The sequence below is a fragment of the Lontra canadensis genome, unplaced genomic scaffold (genome assembly GCF_010015895.1).
Source record: "Lontra canadensis isolate GAN:19392208 unplaced genomic scaffold, GSC_riverotter_1.0 scaffold3, whole genome shotgun sequence".
Taxonomy (NCBI): Eukaryota; Metazoa; Chordata; class Mammalia; order Carnivora; family Mustelidae; genus Lontra; species Lontra canadensis.
The window spans coordinates 53,696,762-53,716,091 of NW_022630997.1; the positions used below are offsets into that span (position 1 = coordinate 53,696,762).

Here is a 19,330-nt window from a genome sequence, read left to right on the forward strand (position 1 = left end):
TTCTTACTATGTGCCAGATAATGTGTGGATAGGTTTTCTTAAGCTCTTGTTCTGCAGATAAGGTCTTAGCAAGACTCTCTGACCTCTTCTGGGGTGGCACTAAGGGAAAAGATGGTTGGTCCTGTATGTTTCCAAGTACAGAGAGGTTTGGGACAGACAGCATCTGTGGTTCCTGTCAAGAAAAAGAGAGAAATCTGGCCCATTTGGTAGAAATCTGGTAGAACTAGCATAGAGATAGAGTGTGGTCTGGATAATTACATTCTAGGAAAAACCAGGGTCAACTTTGAGGTTTTTTTGAAACTGCAACTTTCTTCTTACCTGCATTTTATTTCCTGTCAATTTCCCAACATTTGCTAACGTTAAATTATCCTAGTGCGGAAAGATGTATTTATTTGGAATCAGGCCAATAGAAGGAAAACTTGACTTTCTGAAATGCAGTGTGGGTCAGAGGGAGGGGAAAACTTCAGATCTGAAAACAAAAGCAGAGGGGCCAAATCGTATTTATATTTGGTGTTTGCTCTAACAGGCACATTCAGCCCTCATAGGTCTGAGGAGAAGGAAGAGGTCAGGAGGTGCTACTTAAACCCTCTCCTCCTGCTTTGCTTTCTACCACCACCTGCATGTAATCTGCTAAGTCCCCGTCCTCTGCCTTCCAGAGTTTCTGTTTTGCTTCAAAGTCTTACCCTTTTCTACCCTTAGCAAGAGCGATGGAAGTTCTTTGTTTTCTCTGCATAGGAGATAAGGAAGGAGGACTTACAGCCATGTCTCGTATCTTCTACTAAATTCTCTTTCTCAGACAAACACTGATGAATGTTGAACTATTTCTGCAGGTAATAACTGATGATCTACATTTCTTTAACTCAGCTGAGAAATTAGCCATCCTTTCTTATATTACTTTTATAAGAAGATGTTTTATAAGATCTAAACGGATTTATATGGCTAAACTTGGAACAAAACAAGTGGCTGTGGGGCACCTTGGTAGCTCAGTTGGTTAAGTGTTTGCCTTTGGCTTTGGGTCAGGATCCAAGGGCCCTGGGATAGAGCCCCACATCAGGCTCCCTGCTCAGCGGGGAGCCTGCTTCTCCCTCTACCTCTCCCCCCAGCTCGTGCTCTCTCTCATGCTCTCTTCTGCTCCCCCATCTCAAATAAATAAAATCTTTAAAAAAACCCTGAACACAAATGACTGGTTTGAAGACTGACTATATTATAGGGTGGCAGCGTCGTTGCAGAGGAAGATAAAAATGGAACCAGACAGCTTGGGCTTGCATTCAGGGTCCATGTGTTGGCTGTATGACTTTGGGTAGCTCATGTTACCTCTTCAAAATTCATTTTCCTCCAGGCACCTGGGTGGCTCAGTTAGTTATGCAGCTGCCTTCCGCTCAGGTCACGGTCCCAAGGTCTTGCAGTCGAGCCCCGTGTCTGGCTTCCTGCTCAGCAGAGAGTCTGCTTCACCTTCTCCCTTTGCCTGCCGCTCCCCTTGCTTGTGCTGTGTCTCTCTGTCAAATAAGTAAATAAATAAAATCTTTAAGAAAAACTCGTTTTCCTCTGTGGATGGAAATAAAAATAATGTCAAAAAACAGTATCGTAAAGACTTCAGTACTATAAAGTCTTCAGTATTATAAAGACTGGTTTAAACCCATGACCAACATCAAATTCAATGATGAGACTCTAGAATCTTTAGTATTTTAATCCATTAAAAGGCAAGGATATCTACGTTTGCCCTTATGTTTAAACATTGTTTTGGAAGTTTTGGCCTGTGTAATGCGTGTGCTAAAAAAAGCAAGTGAGAGAGAGATGATTGTGGAAAGGTAAGACCATCCTAAGAATAACTGAAATGAAGATTGACGTGGTCCTATGTAAAAACAGACAGGTGGGAAGAGCCAGGGCGATTTTAATGAAGTAGTTGGAGATGCTTTTCCTGCCGAATGTTATGTGTACTATCAAATTTACCCTGTGAGCACAAGAATGGACAGAAGGTAAGAGGAAGACAGACAGACAGCCCTGAATCTGGTGTTCAGCCACTGACTTACTGAGCTGGAATGCTATAGTGGGCACTAAACTAAGTGTTTTCGGTAAATTATCAAGTTTAATCCTTACCACAAAACTGTAAGATGGGTATTATGATACCCCTTTTACAAATAAGAGAACTAAGGTTTAGAGTAGTTTAAAAAAACTGACCCAGGGGCACCTGGGTGGCTCAGTTGGTTAAGGGTCTGCCTTAGGTTCCAGTCATGATCCCAAGGTCCTGGGATCGAGCACCACATCCGGCTCTCTGCTCAGCAGGGATCCTGCTTCCCCCTCCCTCTCTCTGCCTCTCTGCTACTTGTGATCTCTGTCTCTCTCTGTCAAATAAATAAATAAAGTCTTTAAAAAAAACAAACAACTGACCCAGGTGCCAAAGCTGACATTAGAGCAAAGGTTATACCTCAAAGCAATTGCTTTCAAAGTGAGTATTACACAAATGAGCCATGAAGGAGTGAATGATTTTTACCAGTGGTGCTGGAGAAAAGGCTGAGGGGGGGGTTGTCAGAAATCACATTAAGTACTCATCTTACCATACCTCCAAAAATTGTACATGGATCGAAAGGGTAAAAGCTGGTGGGGGGGTGGTTGGAGGGCAAGTAAAGGAAATAGAAATAGTTACTTAATTGCAGTTGGACTGAGGAAGAACTTTCTAAGCATAGAAACCGTGGAAGAAACCACAGAAGAAATGATTGATAAGTTTGCATAAAATTTAAACTTCTGTGCATCAAAAGCCAGTATAAGCCAAACCTGAATGCAGATAAGACTAGGAAGGCAAATGAAAATATACAACTAAGATACACAAATGATTAATATCTTTATTGTGCAAAGAGCTCTTACAAATCAATAAAAAAACCCGCAAATGTCCTAAGTAAAAATGGTCAAAGGCAATAAATAGGAGAATTACCATAAATTTTTTAAATTGCTCAGAAGCACTAATAAGAAAAAATACCTAAAAGTAAAAGTAGATACCATTTTCACTGTGAAGTAAAAAGAATTTTATGAAATTGTTAAGATACATTTGAGAAATAGGACCTGAGATACACAGCTAATTGTCTTTTTGGTAGGCAGTCTGTAGATATATCTCAGAAATATTGCAAGTTTGGTTCCAGATCACCTCAATAAAGTAAATATTGCAGTAAAACAAATCATATTAATTTTTTGCCTTCCCAGTGCATATAAAAGTTATGTTTACCCAATACTGCAGTACATTAAATGTATAGTAGCATTATGTTAAAAAATATACATACCTTAATTAAAAATTACTTTATTGCTAAAAATGCTAACCGTCATCTGAGCTTTCAGTGAGTTGTAATCTTTTGTGCCGATGGAGGGTCTTGCCTCGTTGTTATGGCTGCTGATCAGGGTGGTGGTTGCTGAAGGTTGGGGTGACTGTGGCAATTTCTTAAGACGAGGGTGAAGTTTCCTGCATCGATTGACTCTTACTTTCATGAACGATTTCTCTGTAGCTGTGATGCTGTTTGACAGCATTTTAACCACAGTAGAACTTCTTTCAGAATTGGATTCTGTCCTCTCTGACACTGTCCCTACTTTATCAACTAAATACATAACATTCTCAGTCCTGTGTTGACATTTCACCCGTCTTCGCAGCATCTCCAGCAGGAATGGATTCCATCTCAAGAAACCACTTTCTTTGCTCATCCATAAGAAGCAACTCCTCATCCTTGTAAGTTTGGTCATGGTGGGAACAGCCAAGGCGATTTTGATGAAGTAATTGGAGATACTTTTCCTACTGAATGTTATGTGTACTATCAGATTTATCCTGTGAGCACAAGAACGGACAGATGGTAAGAGGAAGACAGACAGACAGCCCTAAATGTGGTGTCCAGCCACAGACTTACTGAGCAGCCCCGTCGTCCCATCTCCAAGCTCCATTTCTAATTCTGGTTCTCTTGCTGTTTCCACCACACCTGCAGTTTTTTTCTGCCGTGGAAGTATCGAACCCCTGGAAGTCATCTGTGAGGGTTGGAATCTACTTCTACCAAACTCCTGTGGATGTTGATGTTTTGACCTCTTCCCATGGATTGTGAATACTCTGAATGGCATCTAGAGTGGGGAGTCTTTTCTGGATGGTTTTGCACTGATTTTGCCCAGATCAGAAGAATCCCCATCTATGGCCCCAATAGCCTTATGAAGTGTATTTCTTTTTTTTAAAGATGTCATTTATTTATTTTGAGAGAGAGTGAGTGAGTGTGTGCATGACTGGGGGGAGGGGCAGCGGGAGAGGGAGAAGCAGGCTCCCCACTGAGCAAGGAGCCCCATGCAGGGCTCAATCTCAGGACCCTGGGATCATGACCTGAGCCAAAGGCAGACACTTCACTGACTGAGCCATGCCGGTGCCCCATGAAATAAATTTCTTAAATAATAAGACTTGAAAATCAGAATTACTCTTTGATCCATGGACTGCAAATTGGATGGTGTGTTAGCCACTGGAAAACATTAATCTCGTTATGCATCTCATCGGAGCTCTTGGGTGACCAGGTACATTGTCAATGAGCAGTAATATTTTGAAAGGGATCTTTTTTCTGAGCAGTAGTTCTCAGCAGTGGCCTTAAAATATTCAGTAAATTGTGTTGTGAACAAATGTGCTGTCCTCCAGGCTTTGTTGTTCCACTTTCAGAGCCTTTGCAGAGAAGACTGAGTAATTCTTAAGGGCCATAGGATTTTCAGAGTGAAGGGTCAGTGAGCGTTGGCTTCAGCTTGAAGTCACCAGCTGTGTTAGGCTCTAACAGGAGAGTCAGCCTGTTCTGGGGACTTTGAAGCCAGGCATTGCCTTCTGCACGGCTATGGAAGTCCTAGATGACGTCTTCTTCCACTAGAAGGCCATTTGTCTGCCGTGCCAATCTCTTGTGGAGTGTGGCCACATGCATTGTTGTCTTAGCAAGATCTCCCGGATGACTTTGCTATGGCTTCTGTATCACCACCTGCTGCTTCCCCTTGTGCCTGTATGTTCTGGAGACGGCTGGTTCCCTTAAAGCTCAGGAACCAACCTTGGCCGGCTTCAGACTTTTCTTGGGCAGCTTCCTCACCTCCCTCAGCCTTCATGGAACTGAAGAGAGTCAGGGCCTGGCTCTGGATTAGGCTTTGGTTTAAGGGGATGTTTTGACTGGTTCGATCTATCAGACCACTCAGACTTTCTCCGTTATCAGCAATAAGTCTGTTTCCCTTTCTTATCATTCATGTGTTCACTGGAGTAGTACTTTAAATTTCCTTCAAGAACTTTTCCTTTGCATTCACAACGTGCTACAGGAAGCCTAGTTTTCAGCCCATTTCAGCTTTTGACATGGCTTCCTGGCTAACCTCTGTCATTTCTTGGTTTTGATTTAAAGTGAGAGGCCTGTGATTCTTCCTTTTACTTGAACAGTTAGGGGAATTTTAGGGTTATTAATTGTCATAATATCAGTATTGTTGGAACTTAAAGGAGTAGGGAGGCTTGAGGAGAGGGAGAGAGATGGAGGCACCAGGGGGTCAGGGGAGGCTGGTTCGTGGAGCAGTCAGAACACATACAGCATTTCTCAGTTAGTTTACTGTCTTCCTTTGGGCAGAGTTCATGGTGCCCCCATATTACTGATCACAAATCACTATGGCAAATATAACAATAATAATGAAAAAGTTTGAAATATTATAAGAATTATAAAGGTGTGATGCCAAGTCCCATGCTGTTAGAAGCATGTTGGAAAAATGTTGCCGAAAGACTTGCTCAGGGCAGGTTGCCACAAACCTTCAACTTGTAAACAAGACAAAACAAAAAAACCAAAAACACAACAACAACAAAAAACAGTATCTGCAAGAGACAATAAACTAAAGTGTGCCAGTATTGATTTTTGTTCTTTTGGTGGGCAAACTATGGACAAGTTCCATGGAAAAAGCTTATGCCGTTTCTTCAGAAATTCCATTTTGGTGAATTTCACTTAAGGAAACTAGGAGATACAATAAGATTTTTGTGCAAGGATATTACTGCAGTGTTAGATGGACTAGATAAATAGAAAAACGGCACACCTTAAATAAATATCAAGAAATGTTTGAACAAATGGTGTCATGCCAATGTGAAAATTACGATGTAACTGTGAGGATTGTGTTTTCAAAGACTATCCGAGGTAAAAATGTTACACTGTTAATGGAATTTGCGTATAATCCTAATCTTGTTTAAAAGGCCCTGTGCGTATGTCTGTGTATATTGAAAGGGAACGGCAAAAGATATCAATTCTGTGCTAAGTGGTGTGATCATGATTGGTTTTTATTTTCTGTATTTTGCATATTTTCTATAATAAATGCATATTGCTTTTATGATTATAAAAAGTTATTGAAGTCACTGTTTTAGAAGTTGTGAAGATTAAATATGAAAATATGGCTGGGAATAAAGTAAGGTTTTAGAACTGTGAATTTCCCACTTTCCTTTATTGGAACCTCAGGAATGTTAGATTTCAGGTTTAATTCTTTATGATTTGATTTGAATTTTAAAAAAATTGGTAAGACTAACTCTTGTGACATCAATTTGTGTAGCTTTTGGTAGCATTAACTGATATGCAAGCATCATCATAGCTAAAGGTACAAAGTACAATGTTCCTTTCCTCACATTCTATATATTTAATCTTTGATACCAGTTGGAATAATTTGCATCTTGCACATGTTACTGTATCCTAACAGGAAATGAGCTAAATGCATTTTCTCCTGATAGAAATGAAGTTAGCATTTTGTATAAGCAAACGTCAGCCTTGTGCTTGGTCTTGGTGTGCCTGCCCTCAGAGTAGGTCTGTACTTTTCTCTTTTGAGGCTGGAAGAGTTTGAGAGGAACCGTGTCATCTCTTGTAGAATCTGGTGTTTGGCTTTTATCTGCTTTGTTATTCTGGACTTTGGTAAACAATATTTGGGAAATGAAGTTTGAGAGAGAACATTGGTTTCTTATAATAGCTGTGAAGAGAAATGGTAGGAGAAAGTGTTTTTCCTGTGCCAACATTTTCACACAGGAAAGACTGTTTTCACAGTATATTTGTTACCCCATTGAAATTGTATTCATGGCATATTCCTTTCCAGTCCAGGTTCACACTTTTTATGTATTTGACACAACTTTATTTTTATAAAAGTTTTATTCAGATTATTGGTGCCTTTGACTCAGTGTGCTTTTCTTTTATTTATTTATTTATTTATTTATTTTTTTAATTTTATTTTTTATAAACATATATTTTTTTTCCCCAAGTGTGCTTTTCTTTATGGCATTAGTTGTATGAACATTTCCTGCATGTTCCTTTGTTCTCTATGCCCCATTACATTTCCTTTGTTTTACTTTGTGTTCCTTTTAAGGCACTTCCTGAGTTAAGTCCATTCATAATAATCATTTGTAAACTGTTGTCACAGTAAATATGAAATTCTTTCATGTTTGCTGAAATTCATTTCTTTGTTTCTAGGGTGACTATGGATTCCACTATTCATGGAGCTCCAGAAAGGTAAAAAAAATTGACACTGAAGACCATATATCTATATCTATATCTATATCTATATCTTTTATTTTCCTTCTTTGTTATAATTATAAACATGGACTTAATTATTTATATATCAGATGCTATTTTTTAACCTTTTTTAAAAATTTAAATTAGAGAACATTTTGAAAGCTTTTATGGTTTTGCCTCGTGGGGCCACCTGGTCGCCTGGCCGCGTGCTGACGGTAGAATGGTACCTTGGGGGTGTTAATTGTGTGCCACATCTGGTCCTCAGCTGTGCAGTTGGAGATTTGCGTTTATGGCATCCAAGAGTGACCCTGTCCCCTGGAGACTGATGCAACGTCACTTTCTCCATTTATAATGCCATGAAAACCAAATGCTTGGCTCAGTTCTGTAGCACATTCTCTGTCTGAAAAGCCTGAATGGACGTTTAATTATGATCAAATGCTTCTTGATCTGGAATTAGGAGAGCCTGTTTGATGATCATAATAGTGAAAGTCTTTTAGCTGTGATAACCCAGTGCCTCTGTCTGACCTTGAGGGGAGCTCTGCTCAGTGGGCCCCGCAGGCTGCCTTTTTTCCTTCTTCCTCTGTACAGTGATGGGTAAATGCTACAACTCTCTCCCTGTCCCCTTCCCATTTCCTGGAGTTTCCAGCCCTCATCTTTCCATATGCTTAATAGCCACTGTCTTCCAGCTCTTAGTCTGGGAAGTACCTGTTCTTTGCAACAGCCAGACTGAGGGAAGGGTTAGGATAGGCTGCATTTGAATGTCAACCCTACTTGGCTCCATGCTCTTGGGCAGTATATGGCATCACTCTATGCTTCGATTTCCTCACCTGAAAATAGGTTAGTAATGGCACCTCTCTCATAGGTTTGTGGGGAGAGAAAACATTTTACTTGGTGACACAATAAGAGCTCGAAAAAAGATCAAATGAGAGGCACCTGGGTGGCTCAGTCAGTTACGTGACTGCCTTCGGCTCAGGTTATGGTGCCAAGGGTCCTGGGATCAAGCCCCACTTCGGGCTCCCTGTCAGCGGGGAGCCTGCTTCTCCCTCTCTCTCTGCCTGCTGCTCTGCCTACTTGTGCTCTCTATCTCTCTGTCAAATAAATAAATAAAATTTGAAAAAAAAATAAAAGTACTAAAAAAAAAAAAGGTCGAATGATACAATTCATGTTATTATGGCTTATTATTTTTCCCAAGGTGACTTTTACTCTCTTATGTATAGATTTTATTAGGGTGGGTTATGCATAATTGCCATTTGGAATGTCAGAAATTGTCTAATACCAGCTACTTTATGTGGCTAAACAATTAACTTATTACTTTCTCCCATCTATGGAATCTTTAGTTATTTTACTGTTTTAACACATGTCATTACCCTTATCCTTTGAAATGCAGATACACTTGGATCATCTTCCTTAAATGATGGGTTTTTTTTATTGTTGTTATGCAGTGAAATGGTAGAATAATACTGATTTTTTGTCACGAACTACTCATAAAAATGATAATGTAGTCTTTTGAGATTTTCACATTGGTTTGGTAGGCGTTTCTCATCATATCATCAGCTCGGCAGGATTTCGTAATGTTGCCGGTAAGTGTTATTTGTGTCACTGGTAATAAATGAAAACAAAATTCATTGGAATCCTATTGATAATTCCTTCTTACTGTGTGTATTATGTCTCACCTCTTAAAGAAAGTTTGTATTTTTCAGGTATATTTTCTTTTCCAATAATTTTGAGGGGAAAAAGTATGACTACCTTTGTTTTATAAAGTTAAAAAATAGAATCATATGTTGAGTAATTGGATCAAGATTTAGTTAGTAATCTAGTTAGTTGAGCAGAGGTCTTCATAATTTCAAAGCTAAGATGGGATTTTTCTAGCTCTCACCCAAAATTCTCAATTTATATAGTTGGGTAAATAAAAATCTTAAGAGGGGTGCCTGGGTGGCTCAGTGGGTTAAGCCTCTTCCTTAGGCTCAGGTCATGATCTCAGGGTGCTGGGATCGAGTCTCGCATCGGGCTCTCTGCTTGGCGGGGAGCCTGCTTCCCCCCCCCCCGCCTCTCTGCTGGCCTCTGTGCCTACTTGTGATCTCTGTCTGTCAAATAAATAAAATCTTAAAAAAAAATTAAAAAAAATCTTAAGAGGCTGTCTGAAATAGTAATGGCAGAATCAAAACAAAAATGGGCATCTTTTAGTTTCCCCCTTTCCTATTATATTTCTGGTATTCAGTGGTTGCTCAAAAGCATTATCTGACCATATTTTAGAATTTTAACTCCAAGATAGTTAATAATTGATGCCATTTTTAGAATGAATGAAACATGAATTTCACCAGTACTCTGATGAAGAACAAAAATACATGTTGTGGGGCGCGTGGGTGGCTCAGTGGGTTAAAGTCTCTGCCTTCGGCTCGGGTTATGATCCCAGGGTCCTGGGATGGAGCCCCACATCGGGCTCTCTGCCCTTCAGGGAGCCTGCTTCCTCCTCTCTCTCTGCCTGCCTCTCTGCCTACTTGTAATCTCTGTCTGTCAAATAAATAAATAAAATCTTTAAAAAAAAATGTCATATTTCGACACTGAAATATTTTAGTTTTTTTTTTTTTTTGAAACTTAATACGAGAACGAAACAACCATTCATGTGTAGATTTAGGACTTTCTTATTCTGTCTTGCTTATCTATTTGTGCACAAACCAACCTCCTTTACCAAGCCTTTAGCCATTTAAACACCTTCCGGAATGTGCTTATGCTACCTTCTGTAGCAGGGTTTTATATGTAGCTTAAATACTGTCTTTACTGAAGTTTTGACTTTGTACCAGGACATCAGAAGACTTGAGGCATTGGCATTGCCAGGCTGAAATGATTTCCCTAAAGGCTCCAATGCCATAGGAATTCACTTAGGTGAGTGACTAAAACTGGGGGCAAAAAGAACCTGGGAGTTGTTGCATTTTTTTTTTACCCAAAATGAAAGGTTTCTTCTGATTTACATTTTTGGTATCTTGGGAGTGCCTCATGGCCTCTTTTCAGTTTGGGTATAAACTCAACTGCCTTGGCTCGTTGGAACCCTCACTGGCCCATCAGCTCAGTTTGCCTCCTTTCTCTCCTGTCACAGTTTCAAAGAACATACCAGAAGTCAGAGATCTGAACTTTAAAGAGGTCCCTCGCTACTTGGCACCCACTCCAGCTCCTCCATCTCCAGTCAGTTAATGGTCCAACCCACTTTGCCAGCAAGGGGATGTCTGGGGCCTCAAGAGGGAACACAGAATCCTTCTTCCGAATTTTTGTGATTGAATCCTCTCACCCACTTAAAATATTAAAGATATTTAAGATTGAAGAGATATGACTTCATCATGCACCAGGTGAAGGGGTGGCTTGGAAGAATTCTGAGTTTAATGAGAAGAACATCAGTACAAGTGAAAGGAAACCCATTTATTAATTCTGGTATCTGATTCTTTCTTTGTTTTCCCCCACCTTTGATTATGTGTTTTTTATAGAATGTGAATTGAATGGGCAGCGTTTAAAGAAACCAAGGTCACTTTTTCAATATCATACACCGAAGACTTGCCTAGACAAGCCTTTGATTTAGATGTTTGTAAGTGTGACTTGACATCTGGAGATAGGTGTGCTGTCAGAATGTTGGATTTACTTCATAGAGGAGCTGAAGGAAAGCACGAGCCTCCCTGATAGAATTCTTTTGTCTTTGAACTCTGGAATATGAGTAATCAGGAACAATGCCGCATTGTGTCAGGCAAAGTCTGAATCCCAATGACACAATTCTAAGATCTCTCAGAATTGACTCATGCCCAGTTTAAGGGTGTGGGTTACTAAGAGGCTGACTAAAAATACTTGGATGTTTGCAGTGGCTTGCCAAAGTTTGTTTTCCTTCTGCCTTCAGAATAAATCAGTGCTGCCACAGTGCAGGCACGATGCTGCCCTGAAGGTCTTTACGTGGGGAGACTGGCTTATATCAGGGTCAGATGTGAGAGTGTGCTGGCCTCATCGTCTGTCGCTTCCCTTAGCCTCAGGACTGATCTGACGACGCAGACATGCTTTCCTCTCTGCTCCCTCAAGTGGGCCACTTCTAGAAGGCGTGTGGTCCGTAGGAAGAGAAGACTCCCATTTTCATTTGGGAATATCAGTCCTTAAACACGTTTTCTTGGCATTCAAGGAAGACATGTTTGCTTTGATTTCTGTTCTAAAGGGAATAATGTTATAATGTTATTTAAAATGTGTGTTAGGAATGCAAGTAAGAGCATGTGAGACAGTTGGGGGGTGTGGATCGGGAAGATTAAAAAATATCACTTACTCAGAATATTTACAGAAGTATACAGTTTCCGTATATTAGAAATCATCTTACGATGACAAGTTATTGGTTCACTAATGTATAGTTGTCACATACAAGTAGGACCCAGTTTGAACCCATGAGCTTAGAATCCTGGCTCAGCAGAGCAAAAGATTCATAACCAAATATCGTGAATGTCATGCTCTCAGAAAATGCTACTCTCGTCCTACTCAAGAGAAAATATAATTTTTCATTTTTTTCTTCTCTTTTCCAGTATGAGTACAAAGTTGTTTAGAATTTCAGAAAGGAAGTCTGATATCACAGTGTTTCCTCCCAGGCATCTGATTGTGGTCTGTTTATTGTTTAACATCTTCTTTTAGAAATTGCCTCTCCACGTCATTGGGCAATATTTTATAAGGGTATTCATATTTTTCTCATCAATTTATGAAAGTTTTTTATGTATTAATATTATTAGTCCTTTAGCACCATTTCGAGGGCAAATATTTTTATAGAGTTCTCTTGACTTTTATTTCTCTTTATGTTTAGCTTGCAGAGTTTAATGTAAAAATTTAGCAGACAAATATTTATTTGGCAACTATGATGGAACTCTTATTTGTAGAATTGTTTTCAAATATGGTAATTTTTAGAAAACATGCTTGGACACAATTTCAGATTGCATTTTTGATCCGAAAACCAAAAATCAAAAAGTGGTAAATTTGGCTGAAAAGGTAGGCGAGAGTCACGTTGGGGGCTTTGAATTTTTAGCTAAGGAGATCATTCTGGTATAGATGTGCTTCATATTAAGTTGGATACGATTGTGGGTCACAGTATGATAAGGGATCAGTGTATATGAGTCTCCTTTGAGGCAGGTGGAGGAGATGCCATGTGGTGGGACACTGTCATATTATTTCACTGTGATGTTTTTTTTAATTTTTTTTTTTTTTTAATTTATTTGACAGACAGAGATCACAAGTAGGCAGAGAGGCAGGCAGAGAGAGGAAGGAAAGCAGGCTCTCTGCTCAGGGGCTCAATCCCAGGACCCTGGGATCATGACCTGAGCCAAAAGCAGAGGCTTTAACCCACTGAGCCACCCAGGTGCCCCTGTTTGTTTCTTTAAATATTTTTATTTTTTTGAGAGAGAGAGAGAGTGAGAGAGAGCATGAGAGGGGAGAAAGTCAGAGGGAGATGCAGACTCCCTGTGGAGCTGGGAGCCTGATGTGGGACTTGATCCCGGGATTTCAGGATCATGACCAGAGCCGAAGACAGCTGCTCAACCAACTGAGCCACCCAGGTGCCCCTGTGTTTTGTTTGTTTTTTAAAACTCTCTTGGAATTCCCCTTTGTGACAGACTTTTTTTTTTTTTTATGGATTTATTCGTATCACATCCAAATCTATGATCACATCTGAAAAGGTTTCATGTGTGAACATGTCTTCACGGAGTCTCTACAACTCACATTAGTATTCTGGAATTCTAAGGTAAATTCTTGCTCTGCGGCTCTCTTCTTGATGATGAAAGATGTGGCCCTAACTTGACTAATGCTAGAGTTCCTGTTCACGAGCCACCTCTTTCTGGAGGACAGAAGACCTCGTGGTTGGTGTCTGGCAGACCTGCTAGTTAGGAATTGTGAACAAGATGCTTGACTTGTATTCCTCAACTTTCTTATTTCTGATGGGCAGTAGCAACAATGTGTGCCTCATAGAGTTTTTATGAAAAGGAAATGAGAATGTGCCATCCCCCCAAATTCCTGCTACATTATACATGTTTGAGAGATGTTTAATGTCCCCATCACCAGCAGGCAGATGCCCTTTCTTTCCTTTTCCTCAGCTCGTGATGCTCTGAGCCTATCTTCTACGGAGTAGGTTCAGAGGGAATGAGGCTAAAACCCAGAAAATTATGAGGACTTAAACATTTTAATAGTGTAGTAATAAAGCAGTAGACAAGAGATTGGTGATGGGGCCAGGAAATGATCATTTAAAATCTAATGGCAAGATGATCCCGGTTTCTTCCCATGGATACTGCCCTGGCGGCGCACGTCTCACCCCCTCCGTGCCCATTTGTGATACTCTAGAAGTTGGATCAAAATAGATGGACAGGATTTGACAATGTTAGTCTTGTTTTGGTCTTTGATGGTGTATGTTGATCTATCTAATCTGTGTGTTCTCACTAAATATATGTCTATAGATGTTATTGTTATGTGACATGAACGTGTAGACAAGTGTTCATACGTGCCCACACATACATGCTCTTTGTATAATATATATAACATGATGTAAGTGAGAGCTCGAAAAAGTCTCCATAATTCCAGGTCCCTGCTGAGCCTCTCGTTAGGAGTTACTCTGCTAATTCATCCCAGGGGGAAGACCTGGGGAGGAGCTTCAGTGTGCTAAATACTGTTTACTCTAAGCTACAATGATGGGTTTCTTTCTTCTCGATGGAGCGTAATGGGTACCCCCACTGCTCAGTCTGTAGCTCCCAACTCAAGAGGTTATTGGAATACAAAGTGATTCTGTCTCAGGCCAGAGAGAAAGAAAGATACACATGTATTTTTCTTAGGTTCATGGAAGAGAAAAAGACTTCCTGATGTAGCTGACTGTGGTTTGTCTTTTTTTTTTTAATGAAGTTTTTTTTTTTTTTCCCTAAGATTTTATTTATTGTCAAATAATTGACAGAGGGATAGAGAGCACAAGTAAGCAGAGCGGCAGGGAGAGGGAGAGAGAAGCAGCCTCTCTGCTGAGCAGGAAGCCCGATGTGGGGCTCGATCCCAGGACTCTGGAATCATGACCTGAGCTGAAGGCAGCTACTTAACCAGCAGAGCCTCCCAGGCGCCCCTGTGGTTTTTCTTTTGAGCCTATAGCCACTCTGCTGATAATCACTTCAAGTAGTTCAGTAAAGGGGAAGGAGCTCACATTTATTGAATGGCCATTATGGGCTATATTATTTTAACTCATTTGATTCTCCAAGGACTCTGTGAGGCCAGTTGGATTTCCCCCAATTTATAGATGGGGAACTGAAGCTCAAAGCAGTTGATAAACAGCAGAGTTTTGATCTGAACCCAGGTGCAACTGATCCCCCAAATCATGCTCTTTCCAGGGCTATGCAGTCTGCTGCTACATTCCTTTATGAATAAGGGAGACCGGAAAAATTGTTCAGAGATTTCCCCGTTTCCAGTGTTGACCCTGGCCGTGCACCCCCAGGAGAACAGCAGGTAGCTGCTTGCTGGCAGGAATAACCCTGGAAGGCAAGTTTCCTTCTCAGCCAAGAGTCCCCCGTCTCTCTGCCTTCTGGCTTGGGGGTACTGCCTTGGTCTTCTCTGTTTACCTTGGCTTTCTGACTTCTAACCTGCCTCCCACCTCCCAAAATGTTAACATTCGCTAGATTTGCTTTGAGACTAGTAAAGCCATATCGGTGACAGTTATTTACTTCACTTATTTATTTCAACTTGGATCCAGTGTTTTGAAGATCCAGCTATACTTTGAGGCATGTATAACCTCCTGAGAAAAGAGGCAGCAGTTAAGATGTCAGCCCTGTCAGGATTCCTAAGCGCTCTGCTGATAGGTACTTGGAAGTGATATAGATAGGACATATGCTAAAACCTTCTGGCGTGTAAATATGTTGCTCTTTAGCAGAAAGTTTCCAGGATTCGACAGGCAGCCTTTTGCAATGATTTGGGTATTCTGGGCTGGATTCAGCCTTTCGTAGATGTTTTTTTTCTTTTTTTATATTAGAAAGAGAGGAAGTGTGTGGTAGAAGGAAAGGTAGGTAAGCTTAAGAGTCTGATAGGTGCAGGCTTTTTTTTTTTTTAATGTCCAGTATCATATAGTACATCATTAGTTTTTGACGTTGTGTTCAACAACTCATTCGTTGTGTATAACACCCAGTGCTCATCACAATATATGATGCCCTCCTCAATATGATAGGTGCAATCTTAAATAGTAGGCCCATCTCTCACTTGTCCCTGACAAGTCACTTTACCTCTTGGGGTTCTCTGGTTATCCATCTGTAAAGCGGAGGCTGTACCTGCCATTGTTTATAACACCCAGTACAGTGCCTAGCATAGAGCATCACTGAGTAAATATTAGTTCTCTGCGTCTTGACCTGGAAGGTAATGCTTTTTTTTTTCTTTCTTTACATTTCTTGCCTTTAGTGAATGCATGTATATGGAGGGAAAACTGATTAAATAAGCCTTTCCTCCCATCGAAACTGTCTTCCCTTTATAGTTCGTATCTGTTCTATTTTAAATAAAGGTTTAAACTCTCTCATTTCCCTGATACCTCTGCATGAGATAAGACTTGAACTCAGTATACAACAACTAGTTGGGTGCATTCCATACATCTGTTCTGCACAAGTGTTCTTCCTGCCGGATCTGGGGTTCGGTGCATTGAGAGGCACATTTTGCTAGACTTAGCGATTGATGATTCCAGCACATTTATCAGCATAGGTGATGCTTTTGAAATTATGCAGGAAGCAAAAATGACTAATGCGGTAGGTCAATGCTAACAGCCATAGGAGAAAACACTTCTTGGCTGGGGAAGAGGTTTGGTTTCATCTCACATTTTTTCTCTCTTCTGTGAATTCTGTGCACCTGATAAAAACTTGCCTATCCCATCTGCCTTATTAAGTAAATGCAGCCATTTCTACAGATAATTTTAAATGTGATCAAAGGTTAACAGTTAATGAGTACAAGTCTAGCAATCTTTTGCTGTAAATTAATCAGCAATTAGATACTGTCTGGTATCTAAAATTAAAATTAACTACTGTTCTTTTACTTTTAAGTCAACAGATAAATAACTTTATATGCAAGGTATACTTTTTAATGAAAAAGTAAATATTTTTAATCACCAAATAAGAGAAGAACTTTCTCTCTACAGAAATAGACATTTTTATAAAAGATGATGTGTCCTTTTTCTAAAGCATCTCATGAGACCTACTAATTTCATTAATCAAAAGCTCTAACATTACCTTTACCTTGGCACTCTTATCAGTGTTCCAAAAGAAAACGTTCATTACTTGACAGTTGTGCTTTTGTCTTAATTCAATCATCAAAAATCTAGGAAATGCATCATTTTTTAAAGTTGGGAAATAGAAGGAACTGAAGAATGACTGTCATTTTTTATGTTCCTTTCCTAGTTGTCAGTATTGCTGCCCATCAACAGCTAGCACCGGATTTTCTGCTAGTTTAAAGTCTAATGATAAAGCTGCATCTGAATTTCCCTAAGCACTTCTTTATAGACAATCAGCACCAGTGTGATACCCTTCTAACATGACTTGAGGAAGCAGAAAGTGTTGCATAAAGTCAGAAAGAGTACTCAGAAGTTTTTATATGTTTTCTGTTCCTTTATTGGACATTATTTGATTTTTAGATCATCCTTATGAAGTGGGCATCAGAGCTCTTAATGTAAGTCTATAGATGTCGAAATGGCAGCTCACTGACCTGACTGGCACTAAGTCCCATAGCTGAGCTACTTGTGATAAGAGCCAGGCCCGTGGCTCCGTGCTTCTTCTACTGTCCCACTCTCCAGGTCACTCACGAGAAGGACCACGTGCCCCCGTTCAGGTCATTTCCTTGTAAGAAGCAGTCAAGCTCTGATCCTTGGTGGACTGGGCATTAAACATTAATGGATAGAGTCCGTAACTAAGTGTAAAGAAAGTAACACTGGTTCACCAATGCGTATGAGTCATTCTATGTATTTCTCCTCTTTCCCTGTAAGAGCATTTTTGTCTGGACTCGTCAGGTTTTTTAATGTAGGTCGTTTATTTTTTCCTGTGTGGAACCTGGATGGGGACGGACTGAAAGCTGATCTGAGCCTATCAGTTGTGCTGATGCCAGTAAGTTTACTGATTATGTTTACCAGGCTCAAGCTTTAAGACAAATCTCTATGGAAATGAATTGCTCATTTTAGGGACTTGTCCAGTGCTGTGCTCAGCCACATTCAAGAATGGAAGATAGAAAAAGAATTCAAGTTGTAATTTTTTAAAAAAGATTTTATTTTTTTGAGAGAGAGAGAGAGCAAGAGTGAGAGGGTGAGCAGAAGCATTGCCAGGGGTAGAGGGGGAAGCAGACTCCCCACCAAGCAGGGAGCCTGATGCGGGACTTGATCCCAAGACTCTGAGATCATGACCTGAGCGGAAAGCACATGCTTAACCAACTGAGCCACCCCAGTGCACCCGAATTCAAGTTATGATAATGTGTTTATTGGGAAAAAAGATAGCAAAACTGAAAATAAATCTTCCTGTGTTGTTCAGTGGTGAGTGACCTTGGGAGCAGCACAGAGAGGACTGACTGGTGATGCTTATGAAGTCCACTGTCTACTTTCTAACTTTTTTCTTTTTTCTTTTCTTTTTTTTTTTTTAAAGATTTTATTTATTTATTTGAAACAGAGAGAGAGAGATCACAAGTATGCAGAGAGGCAGGCATAGAGAGAGAGAGGAGAAAGCAGGCTCCCCGCTGAACGGAGAGCCCGATGCGGGCCTCGATCCCAGGACCCTGAGATCATGACCTGAGCCGAAGGCAGAGGCTTTAACCCACTGAGCCACCCAGGCGCCCACTTTTTTCTTTTTTTAAAAGATTTTATTTATTTATTTGACAGACAGTGATCACAAGTAGGCAGAGAGGCAGGCAGAGAGAGAAGGGGAAGCAGGCTCCCTGCCGAGCAGAGAGCCCGATGTGGGGCTCTATCCCAGGACTCTGGGAGCATGACCTGAGCCTAAGGCAGAGGCTTTAACCCTCTGAGCCACTCAGGTGCCCCTCTTTTTTTTTTTTTTTTTTCCCCTTTAAGAGTTTATTTATTTGAACAGAGAGGCACAGTGAGAGAGGGAACACAAGCAGGGGGAGAGAGAGAGGGAGAAGCAGGCTTCTCACTGAGCAGGGAGCCCCATGTGCAGCTCCATCCCAGGACCCTGGGATCATGCCCAGAGTCCAAGGCAGACGCTTAACAACTGAGCCACCCAGGCGCCCCTACCTTCTAACTCTTGAACTTAGTGATTTAGTTTTGTGGAGCTTGGTTATATTGTTTCAGTGATAAGGCACACTTCCTACAGGTTTGGAGCCTTTCTTTCCCATATGGGAGTTTCCTCCATAGAGCCTAGGTGGTGAGGAATTATTGTAGAGGTGTTCAAAGCATTGAGAACATCCTTCCAGATCTTTGGTTCTATACAACTCAGGAGCATTATTTTATCTTCCTTTTTTTTTTCCCCCTCCCCTTTTGCAAATACAGGTAACCTTGACAAATAGACTGAGTAGTTAGCTCCTGTTTCCACAGCGCTGGCATGGAAATTTCTTACAGGCTGGAACTGCTGCTTCCACGGTTGCTATGCAACCAGGAGAGGAGTTTACAAGCTTTGTCACAAGCCAGCAATCAAAGGAGAGACAGTATTTTCTTTCAAATATGTATTTTACTTATTTATTTTTTTCTGTCTGTCCTTGTTTTGAGGATTGTGTATTTACATCCTTTGGGGAGTTTTTATTTGTGGAAATGCCTTTTCTAAAGAAACTTTATTTGTTTGTTGAAGACCTTTTTTTTTTGATCTTGCGAGATGAAAAGGTGAACGCCACCTCCCAGGCAGTAGGTGTTGATT

The 19,330-nt window shown here is 40.5% G+C and overlaps 1 protein-coding gene across 1 annotated transcript in view; it reads left to right on the top strand.

Annotated features, from left to right (window-relative positions):
* Positions 1-19,330, top strand: part of ANK3 (ankyrin 3) — a 670,144-nt gene that overhangs the window by 108,667 nt on the left and 542,147 nt on the right. The window contains exon 2 of the mRNA XM_032842405.1: positions 7,449-7,487. Coding sequence (XP_032698296.1) covers positions 7,449-7,487 — 39 coding nt within the window. The remainder of the gene's footprint in view (positions 1-7,448; positions 7,488-19,330) is intronic.